General features: G+C 36.3%; 5 protein-coding genes and 1 pseudogene across 30 annotated transcripts; 4 read left to right on the forward strand and 2 right to left on the reverse strand.

The window, feature by feature from the left end:
• The first annotated feature begins 3,337 nt into the window (after nucleotides 1-3,337).
• LOC104763399 (cytokinin hydroxylase-like) lies at nucleotides 3,338-6,336 on the forward strand. The gene is made up of 4 exons (XM_010486776.2): nucleotides 3,338-3,886; nucleotides 4,019-4,248; nucleotides 4,541-5,140; nucleotides 5,716-6,336. Exons 1-4 carry the CDS (start codon nucleotides 3,583-3,585, stop codon nucleotides 6,139-6,141), a joined length of 1,560 nt encoding a protein of 519 aa, XP_010485078.2. The 5' UTR covers nucleotides 3,338-3,582; the 3' UTR covers nucleotides 6,142-6,336.
• Nucleotides 6,337-6,946: 610 nt separating this feature from the next.
• Nucleotides 6,947-10,555, forward strand: LOC104761250 (uncharacterized). 3 transcript variants are annotated; one of them, XM_087500013.1, is made up of 11 exons: nucleotides 6,947-7,290; nucleotides 7,376-7,459; nucleotides 7,554-7,670; nucleotides 7,789-8,090; nucleotides 8,177-8,265; nucleotides 8,332-8,435; nucleotides 8,533-8,623; nucleotides 8,708-8,783; nucleotides 8,871-8,985; nucleotides 9,074-9,605; nucleotides 9,855-10,555. In XM_087500013.1, exons 1-11 carry the CDS (start codon nucleotides 7,053-7,055, stop codon nucleotides 10,348-10,350), a joined length of 2,244 nt encoding a protein of 747 aa, XP_087356139.1. In that variant the 5' UTR covers nucleotides 6,947-7,052; the 3' UTR covers nucleotides 10,351-10,555. The 3 variants fall into 3 exon arrangements, 2 of the variants coding, with proteins under 2 accessions (XP_087356139.1, XP_087356140.1); XR_015589306.1 differs by having other exon boundaries at nucleotides 6,957-7,290; nucleotides 9,084-9,605; XM_087500014.1 differs by lacking the exons at nucleotides 6,947-7,290; nucleotides 7,376-7,459; nucleotides 7,554-7,670; nucleotides 7,789-8,090; nucleotides 8,177-8,265 and having other exon boundaries at nucleotides 8,528-8,623.
• Nucleotides 10,556-10,971: 416 nt separating this feature from the next.
• LOC104761251 (binding partner of ACD11 1) lies at nucleotides 10,972-13,245 on the reverse strand. 24 transcript variants are annotated; one of them, XR_763123.3, is made up of 9 exons: nucleotides 12,967-13,197; nucleotides 12,707-12,838; nucleotides 12,541-12,616; nucleotides 12,331-12,444; nucleotides 11,956-12,200; nucleotides 11,560-11,773; nucleotides 11,448-11,495; nucleotides 11,301-11,314; nucleotides 10,972-11,209 (listed from the first exon to the last, which is right to left on the reverse strand). XR_763123.3 is itself a non-coding variant. In XM_010484301.3 (6 exons), exons 2-6 carry the CDS (start codon nucleotides 12,823-12,825, stop codon nucleotides 11,680-11,682), a joined length of 648 nt encoding a protein of 215 aa, XP_010482603.1. In that variant the 5' UTR covers nucleotides 12,826-12,838; nucleotides 12,978-13,245; the 3' UTR covers nucleotides 10,972-11,679. The 24 variants fall into 24 exon arrangements, 2 of the variants coding, with proteins under 2 accessions (XP_010482603.1, XP_010482602.1); XR_015589317.1 differs by lacking the exon at nucleotides 11,301-11,314 and having other exon boundaries at nucleotides 12,978-13,245; XR_015589316.1 differs by having other exon boundaries at nucleotides 10,972-11,314; nucleotides 12,978-13,245.
• A 466-nt stretch (nucleotides 13,246-13,711) lies between these two features.
• On the forward strand, nucleotides 13,712-15,854 carry LOC147922939 (uncharacterized; annotated as a pseudogene).
• A 4,737-nt stretch (nucleotides 15,855-20,591) lies between these two features.
• Nucleotides 20,592-21,550, forward strand: LOC104761252 (uncharacterized). The gene has a single exon (XM_010484302.3). It carries the CDS (start codon nucleotides 20,592-20,594, stop codon nucleotides 21,309-21,311), a length of 720 nt encoding a protein of 239 aa, XP_010482604.2. The 3' UTR covers nucleotides 21,312-21,550.
• A 97-nt stretch (nucleotides 21,551-21,647) lies between these two features.
• LOC104761253 (uncharacterized) lies at nucleotides 21,648-24,201 on the reverse strand. Its single transcript, XM_010484303.3, has 2 exons — nucleotides 23,846-24,201; nucleotides 21,648-23,146 (listed from the first exon to the last, which is right to left on the reverse strand). The coding sequence occupies exons 1-2, from the start codon at nucleotides 23,939-23,941 to the stop codon at nucleotides 21,914-21,916; spliced, it is 1,329 nt and encodes a 442-aa protein (XP_010482605.1). The 5' UTR covers nucleotides 23,942-24,201; the 3' UTR covers nucleotides 21,648-21,913.
• Between the last annotated feature and the right edge of the window lie 1,401 nt (nucleotides 24,202-25,602).

Here is a 25,602-nt window from a genome sequence, read left to right on the forward strand (position 1 = left end):
GATGACTTGATCGAAATGGATGACTTGATCACATTTATCTTCTGTCCCGAAACTCTTTCGTACTTATTCAGAACACTCTTGAGAGCCTTAAAGGTTTTGTCACTACTTTTGCTGAAAAACATGGTATCATCTGCAAATAGATCAAGATGATTAATCCATGGACAACCCCGAGCCACTCTGATGCCTGGTAAACTTCCTGTTTCTTGAGCTTTCTTGCATAAACCTGACGACACCTCGCTGTACAGTATGAAGATGTAATGGGATAGAGGGTCCCCTTGCCTAAGATGAGATGTAATCTTAATTTGTAGTTTTGGGGCAAAACAGAGATAGTTGGGTGCTTATACTAATACTAACTACCTCACTCCGACCAATCTACGCGGTGTAAGTGTGTAACCATATACGTATATATTTCTAATAACCATATACGTATAATTTATATATACATATATATATATAGATATATTTCTCCAATAGAAATATATATATTAAAAAAAAATCTTAAATGAGGAAGCTGGTGGACCTATATTACCTATAAACATAAACTGGCCTCGATCAAGAACACTAACAAACAACTACTTTTGGTTTCATTCACATGAGTTTTAGTGGTTAAATCCAAATATACGACAATTTATGTCACATGATTGTCGCATCGCTATTCCGTTAATAAGAAAATGACAAGTGTTAGTCTTTCAACAAAATAAAAAAAAAGAAAGAAGATAAAGTGTTTGTGTGACAGTGCTGTAACATTTAGTAATATGAAATGGAGAAAGTAATATGAAATGGAGAAAGTAAAAAAAATATAATTTTCAATTGATTGTTTGCATTTACTTTTTCTATTTACATTTCATTAGTTTCTCCTTTCCAAATGAACTCACAATATTAAGCATTTTAAACAAAAATTGATTTTGTTAATAGTAAATGCTAAAAGTCCAACGGAAAAAATTGTTTGTATATGGTATTTTTTTTTAACATCTAATGTTTTGCATTTGCATTTAGGATTAATAAAAACAAAATTCTGTAAGACTTGAATTATTATTATATATTTTTTGGAAAAAAGTTATTTTAAATTTCGAGTTTAATCGTAAAAGCATAACTTTTTTCTTTTTTTTTTTGGTGGGTGTTGGTATCTTATGTTTTAAAAGAGTTTTCAAATGATTGGTGCTACTTATGTGTCACACCATTTAGTGTAGTACTATTGGTGTTAGATGGTATTGTTGGTACAAAGATTAGACTCTAAAACAGAATTTTCCATCTACAAACCAAAAAAATTTAAAAAGTTGTTTGTCAAGGAAAAAAAACGGCTGTTTAAAGAGGACCTGATTATCGTATATGTCAGGTCTTGTGTTCTTATTTCGTATATGTCAGGTCTTGTGTTCTTAGTACAAGTCGTAGCAGCTTACGCGTGTGATTAAAAAAATATGGTTCATACGCGAAACCTTTGACTATTACGTCTCTAAACTCGATACTTAAAACTTATATTATAATAAGTTTTGTAACAATAAGTAACTAATAATCCATATTTATTATATAACGCACATGTGTCTTCTTCTTCTTTTTTGTCAACTCCATAGAAAATGGAAAAAGGACAAAAGAAATAATATATGTCCTACTGAGGAAGAGATCCAGTGGTCCATGCCAGATATAACAATGTTATGTGGTTTATAATAGATTGTAGGTTGATGTGTGGCTCGATCTAATTTGGGCTAACAGATTGAAACCTAAGGGTTTCACATTGAACTGTTAGAGCATTTAAGATTTATTTCTCACAATTATAGTTAGGTAGCGTGACTCTCATCGATTTCACATATTGGGTCCAAAAACTATAGCATTTCACATGTACAAATTCACTTGATTTTGTTGACAAACAAAAATCACTTGATTACGGTTGAAAAGTATATTTTATATTGTGTTTAGAACTAGAAAACTATAATATTCTACTTTTCACTAACCAACTTTTTAAATCATCATACTCGTCACTTTGTTCCTAATTCATCTAATTTTCATGTTTTCACACGTAATAAGAAAACATATTAAAAGTGATTATAGAATTACGTTATTTTTTAATTTATAATTGTCTATAACTCTAATATATAGTATTTAATTATTGTTCTTGAAAAATTTAGAACTCATCAATAATGACCAATAATTATTGTATATAATTTTTTTATAAAAAAAAAATCCTTTTTAAAACAAACAATTTCCTAAAAATTGGATTAATAAGGAACAAAGGAAGTAAAAAAAAAAAGAACAAAGGAAGTAAAAAAAAAATATTTTATTTAAAATAAAATTTATTTTATTTTAGTTCACATATATACTTAAAAAGGAATCTAGGATTATTAATGAGTTCATATTTTGTGTAATTCAATTAAAACAAAAGAATATAGGATTATTAATGAGTTCAATTATTACATAATTGGTTCATGATTTTAGACACTTTCTTTAACAATTTTTCACTTATTCACTTTTAATGATTTTGTGGACCTCTCAAATATCTTCATAAATTAGAATCTTCATATTTTTAATGATTTTTGTCATTTCTCTAAAAGTGAATAAGTGAAAGATTGTTAAAGATTGCTAGAGAGTTTTGTTGAGTAGTTTTCTAAAATCTTGTAAAGTGCTCCAAACAATTCCTGTATTTTTGTGATACTTTCCATGATTTTATTTTGTAAAGAAAGTGTATAAAATCATGAACCAATAACATATCAATTGAATTCATTAACAATCCTAGATTCTTTTATTTTAATTAAATAACACAAAACTTTTAATGGCTTTATAAAAGTCTGAATCCATTAACCCAAATTTGTTAAGATTTTAAATGACTTTTTACAAATCACAAACTAATAAGACTAAACTTTTACAGAGTTTAACAAAATCTTGATCTAATAACAACATATTCTATATAACATTTAAAATCTTTAAAACTCTATTCAAATCTCAAACCAATAACCCCGTTAATTAGTGTTTTAGTTTTAAACGTAGTTACTAGTTATAACCTAAGTAATACAGAACAAGTTGTAATGTAAGTAATCTATTTATCGGTTAAGAAAGAAAATAATTGTTTTTTTCAGTTGACAAAAAAATAGTGATAATTAAAAAAGAGGAAAGTTATTGTATATAACCTTTTTGCCAAAAAGGATTAAAAGACAACAGACACACATTCACATAACTTTCATTTATTCAAAAAGCAGCCGGGAGATACAAATTAACTGTGCAAGGATACTATTAGAGAAATGGCAAAAAAGACAAAGAAGCAAAATGCCGATAATGTTTGACCAAAAAATGGTAAAGAAACGTTATGCTATATATATGAAACATAAACTAAAAGAAAAATACAATTAAATAAATAGAGGAAGAGAGAGTCTATTGGTCAAAGTCTGACATTCTTCAAGACCCGAACCTAGTTAACATCTATAAATACCTCATTTGGTTCATTCCCATATTTCACCAGCAAACATTCTTAATACAACAACCCACATATTGCACCTACATCACTCCCTCGTATACAATTCGTCACAAGAATTTTTTAAAAATACAAGCATATTTTTTTTTTGTTCTTATACATAAATAGTTTGGGAGATCGGGATGGAGTTTCTTGAGGTGCCTCGAGTTTGGTACATGTTCTTCAACGTTTCCGTTGTAGTTCTTTGCCTTGTGTTCTTCAAGCTCTTTTTGCGTTGCTGGATATTGCCAGTTCGAACTCAAAAGAAGCTTAGAGATAACGGATTTTTAGGTCCACAACCTAGTTTTCCATTAGGAAACCTTAATGACATGAAGAAGCTGAAGATGGCTTCGCTAATGGTGGATAATAGCAAATCTTCCACTATTATCAACCATGACATACACTCCATTGCACTTCCACATTTCGCTCGGTGGCAACAAGACTACGGTAACTAATTATCCACTCTCATATATATATTTAAGCTCCGGACGACATTCATACCATATGATCGGTTAGGCTACCAACATTACTATATGTAATTATTAACATTTATCATTGGTTACGTCTTATGTAACGCAGGGAAAGTGTTTGTTTACTGGCTAGGGATAGAGCCGTTCGTGTACGTTGCGGATCCTGAATTCTTGAGTGTTATGTCGAAAGGTGTATTGGGGAAGAGTTGGGGGAAACCAAATGTTTTCAAGAAAGACAGAGAGCCAATGTTTGGTACCGGTTTGGTTATGGTCGAAGGTGATGATTGGACAAGACATCGCCACATCATAACTCCTGCATTTGTCCCTCTTAATCTTAAGGTATAATTATAATAATTAAATTCTTTTTTACCGTTTACATTGGCATGAGTCCAAAATTGTAGAAAAGTAATAGGGTGACTAATCTAGTTCAACAATTTAGACTTTATAGTTCTTTCTTTCCCAAAAGCATGAGCCACCATTTTTCACGACGGATAAATTTCAAGGTCTTAATTATGGTGTGGAACAGACTATGGATAAAGTTAAATATTAGACTCATTCAATTCAAAACGTCTTAATTACTAGAATATTTCTCATTTTCTCATTACTTTTCATTGATCGTCTTAATTAATAGGCAATGACAAACATGATGGTGGAATCAATCTCCAACATGTTGGATCGATGGGCGATACAAATAAACTCGGGCAATCCCGAATTTGACATGGAAAGCGAGATCATAGGAACAGCTGGTGAAATAATCGCCAAGACAAGCTTCGGAGTCACGGGAGAAAATGGAGTTCAAGTCCTCAAAAACCTAAGAGCTGTGCAATTCGCTCTCTTCAACTCAAACCGCTACGTAGGCGTACCGTTCAGCAACATTTTGAATTTCAAGCAAAACGTTAAAGCAAAGGAGCTAGGCCGAGAGATCGATGGTCGCCTTTTGTCGTTCATAAACGAACGGAAGAGGGCTGTAGTCAAAGGTGACGACCAAGGCCACGATCTTCTCGGAATGTTGCTAAAGGCGGATCATACAGGGAATTTTACGGCAAAGGAGCTTGTGGACGAATGCAAGACGTTCTTCTTTGCTGGCCACGAGACGACGGCTTTAGCACTCACGTGGACGTTCATGCTTCTTGCGATCCATCCCGAGTGGCAAGACACGATTAGGGAAGAGATTAGACAAGTCATCGGAGATTCCAAGATTGAATATAACAAACTTGCCGGACTAAAAAAGGTACGTTACCAAACACAGTACACAACAATCCACGTGCTTAATCATATGCATGCATAAATTATATTTGGACGCGTTCACAAAATACAATTTGGCATGTTCACATTTTCGTAGAAAACAAAAAAAAAGTTAATGCACATAGATTTGGAAATAAATGTAGCCTGATACAACATAATTAATATACACCTTAAGTATAATTTAAACCTAATTAATATATACATCTGACAACTGTGGTCAAAGTCTAATGGTCACAAAGAAGTCAAAATCCCCGAAACGAACTACAAATGATCAAAGCATAGAGGCGCGTCGTCGCCTCTCTAAATCAGAACTAGTCAACGACTGCGCTGACCAATAAGTGAAGCACCACGTAATCTAATAAGTATATCTCTCTAGCTACTCATATAATGCATATTCAATCTGTTTATATCCATGACAAAAACGTGTGACACAAGTGTCATTAGTGATACTTTAATTAAATATTAACACTTCATGATTAAAAATTAATTAAACCACTTACCTCTTGATTTTTTTTTTTGTATGTATATTAACGTATCAAACTTGTGATCATTATAATGCAGGTGAGTTGGGTGATGAACGAGGTTCTTCGGCTATATCCGCCTGCGCCTAACGCACAGCGACAAGCTAGGACAGACATTGACGTGAACGGTCGAGTGATTCCAAACGGAACAAACATTTGGATCGATGTGGTGGCGATGCACCACGACGTAGAGCTGTGGGGAGACGACGTTAACGAGTTTAAGCCGGAGAGATTCGACGGCGATTTGTACGGTGGTTGTAAGAACAAGATGGGTTTTATGCCGTTTGGTTTCGGAGGGAGGATGTGTATCGGTCGGAATTTGACGACCATGGAGTACAAGATTGTCTTGTCATTGGTTTTGTCCCGGTTCGAAATCTCGGTTTCGCCCGGTTATCGTCATTCGCCGACGTATATGCTCTCTCTTAGACCAGGATACGGTTTGCCTCTAATTGTGCGACCACTTTAGTTTGCATTAACGCACAAATTACTAAAAAATGTTTTTAATCTCGAGTTTGATTAGGATCGTTTTTCTTTTTTTTGGTCGGCAGATCAAATTAAATTTACGGTCTCGACACATGTGTCTTGTTTTTCCGGATACGGGAATTACCTCTTCTTGTATTTCTTTGTAATTTCATTAATTAATGCAATATATGTTTTTTAAGATGTTTCTTGTGCTCTTTTCTTGGGTTAATGCAATATACTAATCTAATTTTTGTTTCAAATTAGTCGTTTTTCAATTCACAATATTTTATATAGATTTTGCAATTTTATCTGTATCTTCTAAGTATCGAATAAACAATATGTTAATTAAGAGTCAAAAACTAATGTTTTATTAAATATACGTAGAAAAACTTTAAACAACAACTAATTTTAAATAGATAGAATATTAATCAGCAATGATTGGGGATAGTGGTGAGTTAGAAAAAAAAATACTAATATGTTTGGAGTTTTAGTTTTGTTTGAGAGAGAGTGTCTTTTTATATATTTAATGTGATTTTTAAAACTGATTTTTTTTTAATTTACTCTTCACCTAACATTCTAATATGATTTTTTGAACTAATTTTTTAAAGTTACTCTTCACCCTTAAATTATTCAATAAATTTATGTAATATATCATTCATTAAATATGAGTATATTTAAATCATATTTGTCGTAATTTAGGTGAAATGTGTCAAAATAAATGATGTGTTGGGTGAAAAACTAATAAATAAATTATGGTGGGTGGAAATTGGAAACAGTATATATCAAAGGGGCCTTTCTCGTAATTATACGAAAAGGTTCGTATCACGTTTCTTGTCTCGTCTGTCTAATGAAGCAACGAACGAACCAAAAAAATGTAATCGTCTGTGGAAAAAATCTTACTGAACAACAACAACTATGGCGTCTACAATGGCGACATGGACGACACCAAGCTCTCTCCAGCTCAGAGTTGCTCTAAATTACGGTTCCTTCAAGGCTCCGGCGAGAGCGAAGATGACGAAGCTAAGTCGCCGTCTCCAGATATCATCAAGCGTTGCGCAAAACGCTGAACCGGGTCGGGATTTGGGTGGGTCGGATCGATTTCGTGGGTGGGCTGATTCAGATGACGAGGATAACACTACAGATTGGTTCAAAGGTACGATTTTTTTGATTAGATGTGATGATGGGTTACTTACTCTGGTAGATTCATAATAAAGTTTTGATTTTTTTTTTGTTTTCAGGAACCTTGTTATCTGGAGTGGCTGGGATGGTTCTCTTTGTTGGGTTAACTTACGCGGCTTTATCTTACAAGCGCAATGGTTTAAGTATGTGTTTCAATCTTTATTTAGTGTGGGAATTGTGTGATACAATGTAGTTGATTCCAACTAGTAAAGTTCGAATTTTTTGGTGAATGTTTAGGACCAAAAGTAGAAGTTTTAGTGACTACTGTTGGTGAAAGTTCAAGTGATCAAATCAGCACTGTTGGGGATGAGGGATCTAATGTAACTGAACAAGATAACCAGGAAAGCTCTAGAGGTATGGACACCAATGTACCAAGCTTGATAAGTCTTGCAACCAATATTTCATTATCTTACCTCTCAATGTTACTTGCCTGTTTATTCATAAGTGTTCCTTTTGATGGATGTTAGTTTAGATTCTTCTGTTTTATCTCGGGATGGCATAGATGTGGTGTTGAAATCCGCGTCTCCTAGCAAAGAAAATGACGAGGGTGAGAAAGCATTAGAAAGCTTAGCTGAGAGATACACCTCATCGACAGAGTTGGATGGAGTAGTTACGCATACCTCTGAAACCCCAAACGAAAAGCAGAAGACCCGCCGTTATACAGGGATACCTGCTCCTTCTACAGTTCCACAAGTAGATCCTATAAAACCTATCTTTCCAACGGTTGTGGATCCAGTTCAAAGTCAAGTGTTTTCAGCTTTACAAGCTTTAAAGGTACTGCTTTCTAACTTTCAGATTATTATGAACTATCTAGCAGTGCAACAGTTTAATGAGTTGTTAAGAACTGATTGCTATTCCAGGTTATTGAATCCGATGCTCTGCCTTATGATTTATGTACACGCCGTGAATTCGCTCGTTGGGTGGTTTCTGCAAGCAATGCGCTGTCAAGGTAATTCTCAAAAGTTTCACCATATTTCAATGCCTCACATTGTGAAACTACCTTCATCCATTACAGGAACTCGGCATCAAAAGTATATCCTGCCATGTACATAGAGAACGTTACTGAACTTGCATTTGATGATATCAAACCTGAAGATCCTGATTTTCCATTCATTCAAGGTGATCATTAGATTATCTTTTACCTTCATGCTGAGTCAATGAAGTTATATTTAGCTATATTTAATCTGATTTCTTCATTTTGTATTGGATAGTATAGGTTTGGCAGAGGCAGGACTTATCTCAAGCAACCTCTCTAACCTAAACATGCCTTCTACTGAGAGCAGTCGGTTTACGTTCTCCCCAGAAAGGTATTTATTTTCATCCAACCAAGTTATAAAAGCCTAGCTACTGCTATGTGATTTCCACTCTTCTTATCTATTCTTTCTCTGCAGCCATCTAACACGTCAGGATCTTCTAAGCTGGAAGATGGCTTTGGAATACCGACAACTCCCAGAAGCTGATAGCAAGGTTCTTTTTCTATTCCTTTCTTTCGTCTTTTCCACATTTAGTCATAAGAGTGTCGTTAACCTTACACAACTACTTTTCCTTTTTCAGAAGCTATATCAACTTTCTGGTTTTCTTGACATTGATAAAATAAACCCAGAAGCGTGGCCTGCCCTTTTAGCTGACTTATCCGCTGGAGAACATGGAATAACAGCACTTGCTTTTGGTGAGTGAGATTCTTGCTTCTCTTAAGTAATAATATCATCAGAGTTTCACAGCCGCGTTTTGTTTTTAAAAGTCTTGTGTCCCTCTAGGGCGTACCAGATTGTTTCAGCCATCTAAAGCGGTTACAAAAGCCCAAACAGCTGTGTCTCTTGCAATCGGTGACGCTTTTGAAGTAGTTGGTGAGGAGCTAGCTCGTATCGAAGCAGAGGCTATGGCTGAAAACGTGGTTTCTGCACATAACGAGCTGGTTGCTCAGGTCGAGAAGGATATAAATGCTAGCTTCGAGAAAGAGCTTTTAAAAGAAAAGGAACTAGTAGATGCAGTGGAGAAAATGGCTGAAGAAGCAAAGTCGGAGCTGGCGAGAATTAGAGTTGAGAAAGAAGAGGAGACTCTTGCATTGGAGAGGGAACGCACATCGATTGAAACAGAAATGGAGGCTCTTGCGAGGATACGAAATGAGCTTGAGGAACAACTTCAAAGCCTTGCGAGTAACAAGGCAGAGATGTCGTACGAGAAAGAGAGGTTTGATAGACTTCAAAAGCAAGTGGAGGATGAGAACCAAGAGATACTCCGGTTGCAAAATGAGCTTGAAGTTGAAAGGAACGCTTTATCCATAGCCAGGTATAGAATTCATTATCTTGAAATTTCTTGTTTCTTTTCCAAGCAAAATCAAATGAGCATGAATAGATCTTAGACAGTGAGACAAAAAGTTCTAGGTAGAGACAAAAATATTTGTAATTGTTAAATGACAGCCTCTTTCTATTGATTAGTTTGACTCGGAAGCGGTTTATATTGAGAAATGTGACAAGTCAAACATAAGAGAGTTTAGCTCTTTCAGGTCATTTACGGTTATGAGTTTTGGTTTTAAAGGGATTGGGCTGAGGATGAAGCGAGAAGAGCAAGAGAACAAGCAAAAGTGCTAAAAGAAGCTAGAGGACGTTGGGAGAAGTATGGGCTAAAAGTGATTGTTGACAGTGACCTCCACGAACAGACAACAACGGAATCTACTTGGCTGAACGCAGGAAAGCAAAATCCTGTTGAAGGAACCATGAAAAGAGCTGGAAGTCTGATTGCTAAGCTCAAAAAGATGGCGAAAGATGTAGGAGAGAAATCCAGAGAAGTAATCTACTTGATCATAGAGAAGATAAGCCTTCTGATATCAGCCTTGAAACAACAAGTCCATGGACTGGAGAACAAAACCAAAGACCTGAAAATGAAAACCAAGTCTAAAGCAGAGGAAGTGTGGAGAGAAACGAGCTTGAGGATTGATGAGATCAGTAGTGTCTCTATAGTGAAGGCTAAGGAGACTGTAGAAGAGTTTAAGAACAGAGTTGGGAAACTCGGCGAGAAATTCAAGCCGAAGTAGGTTTGCGGTTTGGTTGAGATTAAGATTTGTCAAACTAAAAAAGCAAAACAATGAATTGTCTTAATTTTCAAAACAGGAAATATAGGAAGAGCCCCAACTTAGATAGATAACTACACTGATTTGATTATATGTTTGTGGTCTTCGCCAGTTAATGCCGTTTGGGGTTCTATGAATACAATCACGCTCCAAGCAGTTGAGGATTGAAGATGAAAGATCACATAAATACAATAATAAACTAGTATGGTACTGGATGATACACTTCAAATTTTAAGCCAAGATATGAAATTAAGTTGACTCTCACTCAAATTTTTATAAATACTAGGTTAGTACCGCAGCGTAGCGCTGGTTGTTTTTAAATATTTTTTTTAATAAGATTTTTATTTTGTATTTTTTGAAATCAAAATTTAATATAAATTGTTTGGAATTAGAATTTACTATTGAGTTATTTGGAATTTTATATAATCATGTATCCAATGCCTACTCAAAGTTCAATTCCAGAATATAAATATTAATATAAAACCAATGTACCTCAAATACTTTATGAGCCGTCTTGCAAATAATTAATATCTGTTAGTGCATCTTGTTGTTTTTTGGATCCAAGAGTTAAGAGTACGCATAATATAGTAAGTAAAAAGAAGTAACCACACTTGTCATATCTGAAGAAAATGTCGCAGTACTTGTACACATAAGTGCTACAAACACATGTCTATATAAAACAATGTGTGAGCATGAGGTTCTCAATTAAAAAGTATGAATCGTAAGTATTAAGAACCAAAGAAAAAAGAGGTTTGAAAGCATATACTTTCCATCTCCTTGGCGGCACTAACATTGGAACATAAGGAATTAACCTATGCTTACCCTGCATGAGACAAGAACAATAAAAGATCACCTATAAAAGCTCATGCATGGAATAGTTTTAAATCAGAAAAAAACGTTTTAAGTTAACTCACAGACTTATCCAGTCCTGCAAAGGAAAGCAAACTAATCATATCAAAGTAGGTTTTAAATAGTATTTCTTAACATATATTAAATCATAAATTCCTTGAAGATAACATACAAAGATACAAAATACGGAAGCAGGCGATTGAAGGACGAACCTGAGGTAACGTGACACGAGGTTGATGAATCCACTTTTCTCATTCGCACTGAAACAAAAAGGAAACAAATCACAGTCTAAACAATGAAGATCCAGAATCGACAACACAAAACCTCATCTCAGTAAGTCCATCAACGGCGGATTTGAGCTGCGGGAGCTACTCGGTTGCGTCGGCCATGGATAAATTTTCCGATGAGGTATATGCGACAAAAAGAACAAAGATTTGGTGACCCTCAGGAACTCCGATCCAACTTCAGAACAGACTTGGAGAAATAAAAGGATAAACCGAGTAACGAAGATGTGGTCCTAACCGCCTCCCAAAACAATCTGGAGCAAAAAAAGACATAAAACTTAAAAACATATGAGTTAAATTTCTATGGAAACACACTTGCGTTACTATCCAACTCTTTTGTCAATGAAAGGTGACCACTAAATAGATAACACTCAGTTCCTTGAAAACAGAATGTGACACACCAAATCGAATACAAATTATGTTCTCTACACATTACCTTTGGTCGGTCATTCTTACAGCTTCAAGTCCGGTAAAGATTTTGTCAGTGAGACCAATCCTCTGCTCTAATTGGGAAACTCTAGCCATCGCCGCAGCTGATACACCTTGGGATTCGTCAAAGGTTTTAGCTTTGCTTAAATCGTCTTTGCCTAGCACGAATCTTGTGGCAAGCATTGTTTTCACCACTTCTTGAGCTTTAGTCACTGCTTCTCCAACGTTGAACTCGCCTCGTTGAGCATGAGGCTACATGATTGAAGAACGACCGAGCTTTAGAAATGAGACCAAACATTAAACCATTGAGTGTAAGATTCTACTATTTAATAAAAACACAGAAAGATCAAAACTGAGAAATGTGTAAAAGAAAGATTCATACATTTGAGTATGATTCATCTTCAAAACCCTGTGGAGTCGCATTCCAGAAATCGAACTCTTTGTGATGTTGTCCCCAACGAGTAATGCAAACACGCTGATCTAATATCGTTGTGCCCTGAAGAAAGCGAGAATTCCAACGAACCGAGTTATTCATACTCAAGAGACACACAAAAAGAAAGAAAAAAGTGAATAAAATCGAAACAAGACTTACACTGAGTAAAACAGCAGGTTCTTGGGAATAAGAATCCCTGAACATCACATAAGCAGTGCAAGCTTGCTCACCCGACCTAGTCTCGTTAACAACATAGCAGATTTAATCTTGTGAATCCAGAATATGCACAAAATACCAATTTTGTCTAGAAGTAAGGTTTGTTTACCTGACAATATCAATATATTCGATTGTACCAGAGAAAGAGAAGAAATCAATAAAATCTTTCTCAGTAACAAAGGGAGATAACCCAGTCACTTCAACACCATATCCAATTTGATGATCCATCTTCACCCAACAGCTGAAAAAAAGAAAAACAAAATAAAGAAACCCTAAAATATCTCAATTTAACCTAATTCGACAGATTCATCACTTCCAGACGAAATCGAAAATCATAAATATAAGGAATATACTATTCCTAATCTCTACCTCATACTTACATAGCTTCACATGGTTCTGAAATTTCAAGCGAAACTTGAGCAAGAACAGATTGCAAATTGTATCAAGAACACCAATTGATTCACACATCGTATTACTGCAGAGTGGTGGCGAGTTCTTGAGAGACGGTGAAGCGAGAATTGAGAAATCAGATTTCGAGTTGTTGAGATTTTGGGGACTTTTTCGATAAATTCCAGATTATTAGAATGTTATTTGATAGGTAAGCAAAATTATAAATGATCTTTATAAATAATTATAATTTGATTGGTTACAGATTTGATTGATTTGATTAGTTATATAAGATGAGTTATATTATTGTTATAATTTAATTGGTTACAGATTTTTTCTAATGTGTCAGTTTTTGTTTAGTTTCTGTTTTAATACAAAAACTGAGCTGTCAACACATTTTCAGAAACCAAAAAATTTTATTGTATTGATTTGACTATATATATTATTAAATTACTTACAAAAATCTTGGCAATAATTTTTTTAGTTAGATAATGATATCACAAGATTGTATTGTTTTTTATATTAAGAAAAAGGTAGAGAAATAATTCTATGTTGAAATATACATAAGTTAAATAACATAGTGATTACGATGAATCTTTGATTAAATCACATTAAAAAGTTGAAAAAAAATATATTATTATAAGATTGTCGATAAAAATATATATATATATATATATATTATAAGAGATTGTGTTTTTATATCTCTGTCTATCAAAACATTCTTCATGGTTTCTAAGGTTCATCAAAGAATGGGCAACTCAATTTCGTATGCAACATCGTACTCATTCGGCGAAACAACATGGTCAAATCCAACTTCTACGATTGTGAACAGCTTAACGGAACATCCTCCTTCTTCCTACTCCGTCAAGATTGAGAATCTCACACAACTTAACAATGAAAAATACCAATCTCGTCGTTTCAGGGTAGGCGGGTGTGACTGGTATGTATCTAGAATCTAGCTTTTACATTAGCTGGCGGCCTACGTACTTAGTATTCGGTAATATTTATGTTTTATGACTTTATGAAACATGCATGCATGAAACACATATCGACGATGATTTTACTCTATTCACATTAGCTCCAAAATTGTTCAATATTCAATCTTCATCATAGGAAAAGAACACTAATTAATCTTTCTTACTTATGCAATAATATATATAAAAAAAATCAGGAGATTGATTATATATCCGGAAGGGAACAACGAGGACGACGGAAGCGGTTTTGTTTCAATGTACGTGAAAATAGAAAACACCACATCCGAAGTTTTTGATATGTCAAGTTCTTCGTCTTCAATACGAAAAAACAAAAGTACTTTACAATTCAAGGTATGTTCATTTGTCATATATATATATGGTCACATTGAATTAATTACTCAAATTTTTTTGTTCTTTCTAATAGATACTGAGGTAAAGCGTTTCAACGCTTTAAGAATGGTAAGTGGATTCTCTCAAGTGCTTCCTTTCTATTTGTTCAAGGATCCGAAAAATGGATATGTCTCGGAAGGGAATAAATGCGAGTTTGGTGTTGAAGTCATGGTTGTTCCACCCCGTACCAATTGGGAAGTCGTCTCTCTTAACGGGAGACTTTTTTATCCAGAACTCTCCTTATTGTCGAGGATTACTCCAAATTGGTAAACAAGCTTCATGTATCAGACAATTTTTCAGTTGGTGGAAGAGAATGGTAAGTAAAAGTAAGGCTACAAAATCATTGGTATATTATATACACATAGATGTATGCTTACATAATAATGTGATTTCTATGATTTCTAGGGTTTTGAAGATGTATCTAATAGATAGAAGAACTAAAGAAAATGCCAAATCGAAATCGTTGTCTTTTTTTCTGCAATTAGCTGATAGTGAAACCCTCTCAGAGGATGAGAAGGTTTACGTGGATGCAGATCTCCGAATATCAGACACATACTACGATGAAAATCACATCACAGGCGAACGTACGTATATCTTGAAACTACAGTTTTCTTTTAATTTTTCTTGCATGCAGTTAAGTGCTGGTACAAGACACCAGGCCAAGAATGGGGTTGGGAGTTTGACAAGTTTGTGGCTTCAGCTAAACTTTGGGAAAGTATTCAGTTGGACAATTAATAAGACTTGTGCCAAAAGATTCTGCCTTTCATTTGATAATGACAAACGTATATATACAATCTTAAGAGACCGACTATACAAGCAATATATAGAAAGACAATATCACCTAAAGAGATATAGAAACTTGACAATATTCTGAGAAACATCTAGAAGATTAACATAGCCTTCACCAATACTCCCCCTCAAGTTGGAGCATGTAAATCACAAATGCCCAACTTGCGACATAAATACTCAAACTGCTGAATGCCGAGTCCTTTGGTAAAGATGTCAGCTACTTGCTCAGTGGTGTGTATCTTCGAAGTCCGCAATAGTCCAGCAGTAATCTCATCACGAACAAAGTGGCAATCAGACTCCACATGTTTTGTGCGTTCGTGAAAAACCGGATTAGCTGCAATGTGTAAGGCTGCTTGATTGTCACAATACAACGTTACAGGCTTGTCATGAGATATTTCAAAACATGAAAGCAATTCTCGATCCCATTTAAGTTCAGACACTGTGTCAGCCATTGAACGATATTCCGCTTCAGCTGAAGAACGAGACACCACTCTCTGTTTTTGAGTTCTCCACTTAACCGGCGAGTCACCAAGCATCACCACAAAACCATTTAAGGACCGTCGCGTCAGTCGACATGATCCATGATCAGCATCACAATAGGCTGAAATACTAAGATCACTCTTAGCGGAAAGCATAATCCCTTTTCCTGGACAACCTTTAAGATATCTTACAACCCGCAAAGCTCCAAACCAATGTTTTTTTTGAGGTTGATGCATAAATTGAGCTAAAACATTCACAATATAAGACAATTCAGGTCTAGTAATTGTCAAATATACTAGACGCCCAACCAACCTGCGATAGCCATCGGGATCATCATAAAAATCTTTTCCATCCGCCGTGAGATCATGATTTTCCTCAACCGGAGTTGCTACTGGACGACCACCTAATAACCCACACTCTGAAATAATATCACATGCATATTTACATTGAGATAAGTAAATGCCGTGTGAAGATCGAGCTACTTCAATACCAAGAAAATATTTGAGAGGCCCTAAATCTTTCATCCGGAAACATTGTCCCAAGTAGCCTTTAAAACGTTGAATCGCAGCACTATCATTCCCTCCAATGAGGAGATCATCAACATAAACAATCATGTATAACCGAAGCTCACCACGTTTGAGAACAAATAGAGAATAATCTGTCTTCGACTGGACGAAACCATAGCCTTTAAGAGCTGTTGTGAGTTTAGCAAACCAACACCTTGGAGCTTGTTTTAAACCATAAAGAGACTTCTTAAGTTTACATACCTTGTTTCCATTAGAACCTTTGAATCCCGGTGGAAGTGTCATATAAATTTTTTCAGTCAAATCACCGTGAAGAAATGCATTATGAACATCCATCTGATGAACTTCCCAATTCTTTGCCGCTGCGATTTTCAGAAATATACGCACTGTAGTCATCTTGACAACCGGAGCAAATGTCTCATCATAATCTACTCCTTCTGTTTGTCGATTTCCCAATATCACCAATCTGGCTTTATAACGCTCAATAGTTCCATCCGAGTTATATTTAATCGTATAAACCCAACGACATCCGATAGCTACCTTCCCTGGGGGCAGATCCGTGATATCCCATGTGTCATTTATTTCGTGTGCCTCAATCTCAGTACCCATGGCATTTCTCCACCTTTCGTCTTTAACTGCTTCTGCATAATGTCGTGGTGCCGTATTCACCGTAATTGCAGCCAGAAAATTTTTATGGCTAGCTGAGAATCTATCACAAGTAACATAGTTCGCAATAGGATAGGAGACCATACCTGAATTAGACGAGAAAGATGTTGGTGAGAGATGTGGGGGGTCATCCGAGATCGTAGTGTAAAGATAGTAATCTTTTAGACGTGCAGACGGAGTTTTTTTTCTTTGACCAACACCCATTTGTTCAATAACATGGTCTTGTGTTTCTGCCTGCGGTTCTAGCGAAGTATGAGACTGCAGTGATGCTTTTACTTCTTGCATCTGCATGTTTGGTCCAACAACTGCTTCTTGTCGTACTACAGTAACTGGAGGTTGTATTATTGGTGATGGATCTTCGTGTGGCTGCCCTGTTGGAACTAGAGCAGTAGAATTTTCTGGAAAAACTTCAACATCATCCAATAATTGTGATATCACCAAATTAGTTTCCGGAGATTTTAAAGTCTCATCCGCCGACAACACCGACGAAAACGGAAAAACAGTCTCATGGAAGACAACGTCACGAGAGACAAAGAAATCCTCCGTTTCCAAATCATAAAGCAACCATCCTTTTTTCCATAAGGATACCCAGCAAAAACACACTTACGACTTCGCTCAGCAAATTTATCCTTGTCTCGATTAGTCTTGTGAGCATAACACAAACAACCAAGCACACGCAAACTTTCTAGGCATGGTGGTGTACCAAATAAGATCTCATACGGTGTCTTGCCCTTCAAAATGGGTGTTGGTGTGCGATTAATAAGATGAGTCGCTGCTAAAACACACTCCCCCCAAAATTTGATCGGAAATTTTGCTTGAAACATTACAGCATGGGCCACATTTAAAATGTGTCTGTGTTTCCGCTCCACTCGTCCATTTTGTTGTGGAGTTGCTACACACGAATTTTGGTGTAAGATCCCCTCATTTGTGAAATAGTATTTCATACACAGGAACTCCGAACCATTGTCGCTACGCACAATTTTTACTTGTCTCCCAAACTGCCGAGCTACCATCGTCATAAAATTCTGTAAAATGCCTGACACCTCACGTTTTTCAGCCATCAAAAACACCCATAAAGCACGAGAGCAATCATCAACAATAGTTAAGAAATATCTAGCTCCCGAAGAAGAAGGAGTTCGATAAGGACCCCAGACATCACAATGTATCAAATCAAAAATTGCAGCAGCTTGATTATTACTCTCATAAAAAATATCTCGGGTTTGCTTAGCCGGGAAACAAGTATCACAGACCGCGTCATTCTCGGCTGGTTTAAGTGTAGCAATAGAAGATGATAAATAAGATAAAACCCGACTTGAGGGATGTCCAAGTCTTTGATGCCACAAGTCTTGGTTACAGTTCCTAGCTGCTGTTGTATTTGCTACTCCTCCTACAGATCCTCAGAAAATATAGACCCCACCGCATTCTTCACCCGCACCAATCATAGTCTTGGTATGGTCCTGCAAAACACACAAGTCAGCGGTGAAATTAACGGAAGAGCCTCGTATTGCCTTAAGTAATTTGGCCACTGAAATCAAAGAGCATTTCAAATTTGGCGCATAAAGCATTTCTTTCAACCATAAATCACCTCCGAGACATAAATCTCCTTGTTTAATTGCCAAAGTATAATCTCCATCAGGTAAACCAATGGAGCAAGGCATGATATCAACGACATTAGTTAAATAATCAAGATTCCAAGTCATATGATGAGAAGCTCCCGTGTCGATTATAAAGTCGACCGGTGTGACCTTACCATTTAGCTTTTCAGCTTTGTCTTCTGGTTGATTCAGTCGACGTGTGTTGAGAAAAGCAAGAAGAGATGACCACTGCTCATCGTTGAGTTGTGGGAGAGCACTCCGGTCGTACTCTGTTTCACTTCTTGTTGCATGTGCAGCAACTGCTCCTTGTGGTGGAATTACTTGTGCAGCATTGGCTGTAAAGTTTGATGTGTTGCTTCTTTGAGTCTGAGGAAAACTTCCGCGTCCCCTACCATAGCTTCCAACCATGCCACCACCACGCCCTCTGCCTCGTGAACCACCACGAGTTCCACCAGTACATCCTCCTCTCTCTCCCCACCATTCGGGATAACCTTTCAATTGATAGCAATTTGACACCTCATGTCCACTCTTTCCACAATGAGCACATCGCAATGTATCGGACTCACGAGAATACCCACTGTTGTTCTTGTGATACGAACCAGCTTGAACCGCAAAACCCACGGCCTCTGGACGATCCTCTGTTTTGTGAGTAATTGTCTGCTGTCTCTCCTCTCTAACAATTCTTTGGTAGACTTGTGACAACTTTGGCAGGGGTTCGATACTCGTGATAGTGGAGCGAACCGTGGCAAATTTTACGCTGTCCAGTCCCATCAAAAATTCATGGGTTTGATCCTTTTCTTGGTCTTGCCGTAGGAGCGCTGAAATTTCTCCACATTGACAAGATCGAATTGGCTTATACACAGCCAATTCGTCTCACATCTTCTTCAATTTTCCATAATAAACCATTACTGATTCACCTTGATGTCTACAACACGCAATCTCAGATTTCAGTTCATGAATACGAACTCCATTACCTGCAGAAAACTGCAACTTCAAATCGTCCCATAGAGTTTTAGCTTCTTCAACCATGGAGATAGTTGTACGAAGCGTGGGTTCGATCGTGTTCATTATCCACGCTACCAACATCGAATTCACCACCTCCCACTGTTCGAGTTCTGCAACCACAATTGGTTTCTTCTGGGTTCCATCAATGAATCCAAGCTTCCGCTTGGTTCGCAAGGCATTCCGCACATGCTTAGACCATTCTTCATAATTCTCCCCCTTAAGCTGCACCGTTGTAATCAAGTTTCCCGGACTGTCTGCAGTACTCAAATAATATGGTGAAGACATCGTTTCCGCGACCTTTGTCTCACTCGCTTCAAAGTTTTCCTTCTTCTCGCCTTCTCCCATGTCAACTACGAACTTTGAACTTTTAGGGTTTTGTTGTTGCTTTTGGCTCTGATACCATAATAAGACTTGTGCCAAAAGATTCTGCCTTTCAGATAACGACAAACATATATATACAATCTTAAGAGACCGACTATACAAGCAATATATAGAAAGACAATATCACCTAAAGAGATATAGAAACTTGACAATATTTTGAGAAACATCTAGAAGATTAACATAGCCTTCACCAATAACAATGACTCTTTGACATTGGAGGTTGAATTTAAAGTTGTTTCTACAACTAGGTATTCTAACCCATGATCTTAATTAATAGCCTTTTCTTTTAGACTATCAATTACAATATATATCTCTACAACAATTCCATATTCTACTACATGTAGCGTGTGATACAATAACGATTTCTGGTTTAATTCGTTTTTTAGTTAAGCCATTTCAATAGTTTGGTTCCTGTTCATTCATTTGGTTTTTTATGTAATACGCGTAACCGGACCGAATTCTAATTTTCAATTCAGTTTTTGGAATCGTTCGGTTCTTGCGTACGTAGTATCCAAAACCAAACCGAACTGAAAATTTCGGTTTAAATTCGGTTTGGTTCTTCGGTTAATATGTACTGGCCTAATTAAAATCTAAACTAATAATTTGTGAGCACAAACGATAAGACAAACCAAAATAAAAAATTCCAGTTCTGTAAACACTCCACGTCTTCTAAAACCTCTTACATAATCCGCCACGTGTTCACTTCTTCAAACTCTTTTTATCTCCTCTCTCCCAACTCAAAATTTTCTCACCACATTTTCCGAAGAAAACAAGAAAAAAAAAACCAAACCAAAATAACAACAATGTCTGGAGGTGTCGGTCCAACGTACAACGACATAACCTTACCAAAAGAAGAAGAAGAACATCAACAAACCCAAACACCATCCACCGGAAAAACCACCGGATTCTTCTCATTCCGGCAACTAAACATCCTCGCAATAATCATCGTTCTCTCCGCAAGTGGTCTCGTAACGATCCAAGACTTCATATTTACGATCCTCACTCTCATCTACTTCTTCTTCCTCTCCAAACTCATCTTCCCACCACACAACAACCCGAGCCGCGACGCTCCCCTCACGAGCTCCGCAAACAAGATCTTCCGTGTCTACGTAACGTCGGCGGGGATCGTCGGGCTTTTGATCCCGATCTGTTACATCTTCGAAGGAATGTTCGAGGATGATAAGAGCGGTGTGAGCGCAGCTGCACCGCACGTGTTTCTTTTGGCGAGTCAGGTTTTTATGGAAGGGTTGGCTGCGTCGTTTGGGTTCTCTGCTCCGGCGAGGATCCTTGTTCCGATTGTATATAACGCCAGGAGGGTTTTGACTCTTGTTGAGTGGATTTTTAGTGAGTTTTCCAGGGAGTATGTGAACGGGACGACGGTGTCTCCTCGGCGGATGTATGCCGGGAAAGTTTTGGCTGCGGTCAATTTGGGGATTTGGTCGTTTAATCTCTTTGGTGTTTTGATTCCGGTTTACCTACCCAAAGCTTTTAAGAGGTACTACGGTTCTGAGAAGGAGAACTGAAAAAACCCGGTTTAGTTTCGGTTCTAATCAGAAGAATTGAAACCCGGTTTAGTTCCTTCTTTTAGTTCCCAGCTCTTGTTCTCTTTTTGTTTAATCGGTCCGGTTTGGTTTTAGGATTAATCGGGATCTGGATGTGTTTTTCTTTCTTTGGTCTGTATACTATTTTGATGTTTTTTCTTTGAACAAGGTTTATGCAGCTCTTAGTTTCATTAGATAATAACCAAATCTATGTTTCATGATTGATCAGCTTAAAGAACGAAAATGAAATAGCCAAATGATTTAGGCTAAGATCGTTATCTGAGTTGAAACGTGATGTTTGTGTGAAAGAGTAACAACAGAAGAATTAAAAATTTATTTCAGAAGGCATGAGTGCTTATATAAATGTAACGACATTGTAAGCTGACACAAGAATATTCCAAAGTTCCTAACTACATCAGTAGTACAGAAGTTAACTGCAAACCAAAGCTTAGCTTATTTATTCAGTGTGTATAAGTTGTTAGAACCCAATCTCTTACCTTTTTTTCACCATCCATGTTCAAGGGTTGTTATAGTTTGTTTTTGGTAATGAAGAAGAAGAATGAGACATGTTATTATTATATTGGTTAGCTGACTCCAGAACGTAACCCAGGGAAGAAGCTCCAGCTGTTTCCTGCGACCTTCTCAATATTCTCTTCTTTAGTGTTGTCGAATTTGAATTCTTTGCTAGATCCAACCGATGAGGAACTCAGTTTCTGAATTCTCTGCTGTTCGGTTTCTCTATTCTCTATACTTTCAATCTTTTGGAAGCTGTTTCTTCTTCCTCTGTCTGTTAATGAACTCTCCTCTGTCGCAATCCGGTCATTGTTGTTCATTCTGTCGTGCGATCGATTTAGCTTGCTTGCAAGACAACGTGCAACGTCTTCGCCTGTCAACTCAAAAGACACTCTGTGATCTGCAACAATGACTTCAGAGCCATGATCCGAATTGGCCAGTGAGGCAACCTCAGAGATCTGATTCTGAAGTGGCCATGTGGTGTTGTTGGGTGTTAGGTTCCCAGACACTATCTCTGGACCATTTGGTGTCAGAGCGCCTGAAGCCAAACCTGAACCGTGCCCAACAGGTGTGATCGAGCCAGAGCCAAACCTCGATCCCCATTTACGAGCTGTGAAATGCTCAAAACCAAGGAACTTTGGAGGCTCACCTATTCGAAACTCGACCATGGGTGATTTACCCGGGTAAGGAGATGATGTACCAGAGTTTGAAATCACTGACCCGGGGGATATAAGATTACCACCACCAGGACTCCCCGGACACACCTGGTTAGACCGAAACTCATAGTGTGAAGATGAGAACTTTTGATTCATCCCGCTGCTGCTATCCCTTCGAGTTAGCTCCAACGAAGATGTAAGCAACTGAGCAAAGGGCACTTCAGGGGACGAAGGTGTAGTTATATGGACTGAAGATTCCGGAGGTGGAGTGTACGGTGCAGTAGATGGCTCGGTTATAAACGCAGAGAAAACAGGAGGAGTGACAGGTTGAGTTTCATTAGCATATGGTCCAACGGTAAAGACAGACCGAGGTTCCTTAGGAGAGAATGCATTGCTGGTAAGAGAAAGTGGACCAACAGGCGAATGAGAAACCGATGAAGGATCAGATTGAAGAAACGAAGCTGGAGATGAAGGAGGAGCTATAAAAGGAAGAACAACTGTAGTTGAAGTTGATGAGTTTTGAACTGTAACAACCGGAACTCCAGATGCAACAGGTTCAGGTGCAAGCACAGCGTTACCAATCCGTTTGTTGTTCTTTTGTAATCCAAAACATGAATATAAGCTCCAACATTTTGCCCATCTTCTCTTCTATATAAAACCAAACACATCAAAATTTAGATTCATGAGCTACAGAAACTTAATCTTGATCCCCTTTCCAGAGACATAGAGAACTGTTTCAACCAAAGTAAAACAGCTATTTGAAATAAAGTAAGTAAATAAAGAAGATAATTTACCTAAACGTCTTGTTAGTTCTCACTTTTGGAGAAAGTTATACTAATCTGAGGAAAATTACTGAACATGAAGTGAAAAGAAAAAAGAATAACGCTTTAAACCTTTTTTTAATGATGAATGCTATAATGACTTGTAAAGCAGAAATCCACAATAAGATTGGAAAAAAAAGTTAACATATTCTTCTTTCATCAAACAAACCTTTTTTGGTAAAATCCAAACACACACAAAAAAGTAAAACCAGTGAAATCAAGAACTAAGCTTTACCAATTGCATAAATCTTAGCTCTCTGATCTAAGAATCTATTAGAAGAACGTTGGATCTAAACTTGGAATCTAAACTTCTATTTCTTAATTTCTTTACCTCTAATCCAAAATCAAAACACAAAAATTTAGACTAAGCACAGATCATATATCTCACAGAAATCAAACAATAAGCAACAAATTGAATCATGATTCTATATTATACAGTCAGATTCAGGAAAAAAGAAAGCGACAATACTGATCTGAAGCAGAAGACATTTTTATAATATCGGAAAACTAGAAGAAGGAAGTAAACCTGAACGGAAGAAGGCTGAACACGAGACTCGGCGGTGACGATAGCAGTAGCGGCGGCGTTAACAGTCTCAACACTATTATTAACAACGTTGCTCATCTTTTTATTTTTTGCAACTTCAGATTCGCCACAACACCGACGACAATAACATCCGGATTCGCTACTACTACTATACTACTCTTCTCTTACACTTGGATCTCTCTAAGGAAGAGAAAGAGATTTTTCCCGAGAAAAATTTAAAAAAAATGGTTTATTGTATAGTGTTGATGGGATTGAATTCTCTCTCTCTCCTCTCTCTTCTCTCTCAGGGAGGGAGGGGTCGTTATCTAATCCAGCTTTTCATTCAATTTTAGTTACTACTAGTAGTTTATAGCATCATTTACAACTTGATTAGTCATATGTAATTTTGGGAGGGTAAATTACGGTTTTTTTTTTTTTTTTTTAAAGGTAATTTTAATTTTATCAAAGTGAAAAAGTCTAAGCTGAATTTTCTTCTCCTGAACTATAAAGTAAAATTAAACGCGTACTTCACTCAACCAATATCCAATTGTTCGAATTATCTAGCACAACATTAATTAAAACAGTGTAATTGTAAAAAAACTCTCAGTCCAAACGACTTTTCTAGCAAAATACAAAAATGAAACAAATAACTATTTTCTTAATTTTAATAATATATTTTTTCTTGGTGTTTTTTATAAGCGTTCGGATATCAGATCGGATTCGATTCAGATTTTTTCGGATTTCGGATTTTTTGGATATTGACTCTGACATCCATTCGGGTATTTATAAAATTCGGTTTAGTTTCGGTTCGAATAATTTGGATTTCGGATCGATTCGGATATGATTGTCGATAACCAAAATTAAACCAAAAGTTATTGGACAATGTTTTATTCGAATACTTTTTAATCTTATTGTACCCAAATAACCATACTAATGGAGTATTAAAACAAAAAAAAAATAGAAATTAAGTAAATGACAAGGTTCTCATATAACCATATAAATACATAAAAGATATAAGGCATATTTATTGGAATATCATAATATTTCTTATATGTTCGGTTACGTTTGGATATGTATTGGATATCGGTTCGGATCGGATAATATCCGATATCCAAAATAATGAAAGCCAAGAACCGATCGTTATTTTCTTAATATTAGTTCGGTTTTAATCCGCTTACTTCGGTTCGGATACAATTCGGATTTTCGGATTCAGATTTTATGCCTAGGCCTAGTTTTTTTACTAGTAAACTCATTTGTTTATAATCGATGATTGCAAAAAAAAAAAAACTTAAAGAGTGTGAGCTGAAATACTTAGTTAATTACAATTCAAATTGCGCTGTATTTGTTTTGCACATCACTATCCGAAATTAAAATTGTAGAATCATTCTTTTGTCTTTCAAATCATAAAGAAAGGCCCTTAATTTTTTTTTTTAATTCATGAAAACATCGACTTTTTTTTTTTAAAGAACATTTACCTTTCAAATTATCCATACAGTCTAAATAATAGTTCTTTATCACTTTATTTTTCACCTTTTTATAGAGTTTAAAATTTAATTTGCCTGATATAATAAATTGAACTAGACATATACAAAAACTAAGGAGATTTTGTATTCCATTAACATATCGTATCTAAGTAAATAAGGCGAAAATAAATACAACTTGTTTAGTGTTGTGGCAAAAAAAAACATAAATTTGATTTCACCCGCTTTAGATTGACATAACAAATTTCCCCATAACCAAGGACTTGATGGAGAGCCCCT

This window comes from Camelina sativa, chromosome 18 (genome assembly GCF_030686135.1).
Source record: "Camelina sativa cultivar CO46 ecotype springtype chromosome 18, ASM3068613v1".
NCBI lineage: Eukaryota > Viridiplantae > Streptophyta > Magnoliopsida > Brassicales > Brassicaceae > Camelina > Camelina sativa.

Excerpts from the sequence above, each read along its gene's own strand:
- LOC104761253 (XM_010484303.3), bottom strand. The coding sequence starts at position 23,941 with ATGAGCAACGTTGTTAATAATAGTGTTGAGACTGTTAACGCCGCCGCT. Across the intron at positions 23,147-23,845 it reads TTCAGCCTTCTTCCGTTCAG|AAGAGAAGATGGGCAAAATG; the intron begins GTTTACTTCCTT and ends GGTTTTATATAG.
- LOC104761252 (XM_010484302.3), top strand. The coding sequence starts at position 20,592 with ATGTCTGGAGGTGTCGGTCCAACGTACAACGACATAACCTTACCAAAA.
- LOC104761251 (XM_010484300.3), bottom strand. Across the intron at positions 12,617-12,706 it reads GAATATATTGATATTGTCAG|GTCGGGTGAGCAAGCTTGCA; the intron begins GTAAACAAACCT and ends TAACGAGACTAG. Across the intron at positions 12,445-12,540 it reads AACCTGCTGTTTTACTCAGT|GGCACAACGATATTAGATCA; the intron begins GTAAGTCTTGTT and ends CGCTTTCTTCAG.
- LOC104763399 (XM_010486776.2), top strand. The coding sequence starts at position 3,583 with ATGGAGTTTCTTGAGGTGCCTCGAGTTTGGTACATGTTCTTCAACGTT. Across the intron at positions 3,887-4,018 it reads TCGGTGGCAACAAGACTACG|GGAAAGTGTTTGTTTACTGG; the intron begins GTAACTAATTAT and ends TATGTAACGCAG. Across the intron at positions 4,249-4,540 it reads TTGTCCCTCTTAATCTTAAG|GCAATGACAAACATGATGGT; the intron begins GTATAATTATAA and ends CTTAATTAATAG.
- LOC104761250 (XM_087500013.1), top strand. The coding sequence starts at position 7,053 with ATGGCGTCTACAATGGCGACATGGACGACACCAAGCTCTCTCCAGCTC. Across the intron at positions 8,436-8,532 it reads TGATTTTCCATTCATTCAAG|GTTTGGCAGAGGCAGGACTT; the intron begins GTGATCATTAGA and ends TGGATAGTATAG. Across the intron at positions 8,624-8,707 it reads TTTACGTTCTCCCCAGAAAG|CCATCTAACACGTCAGGATC; the intron begins GTATTTATTTTC and ends CTTTCTCTGCAG.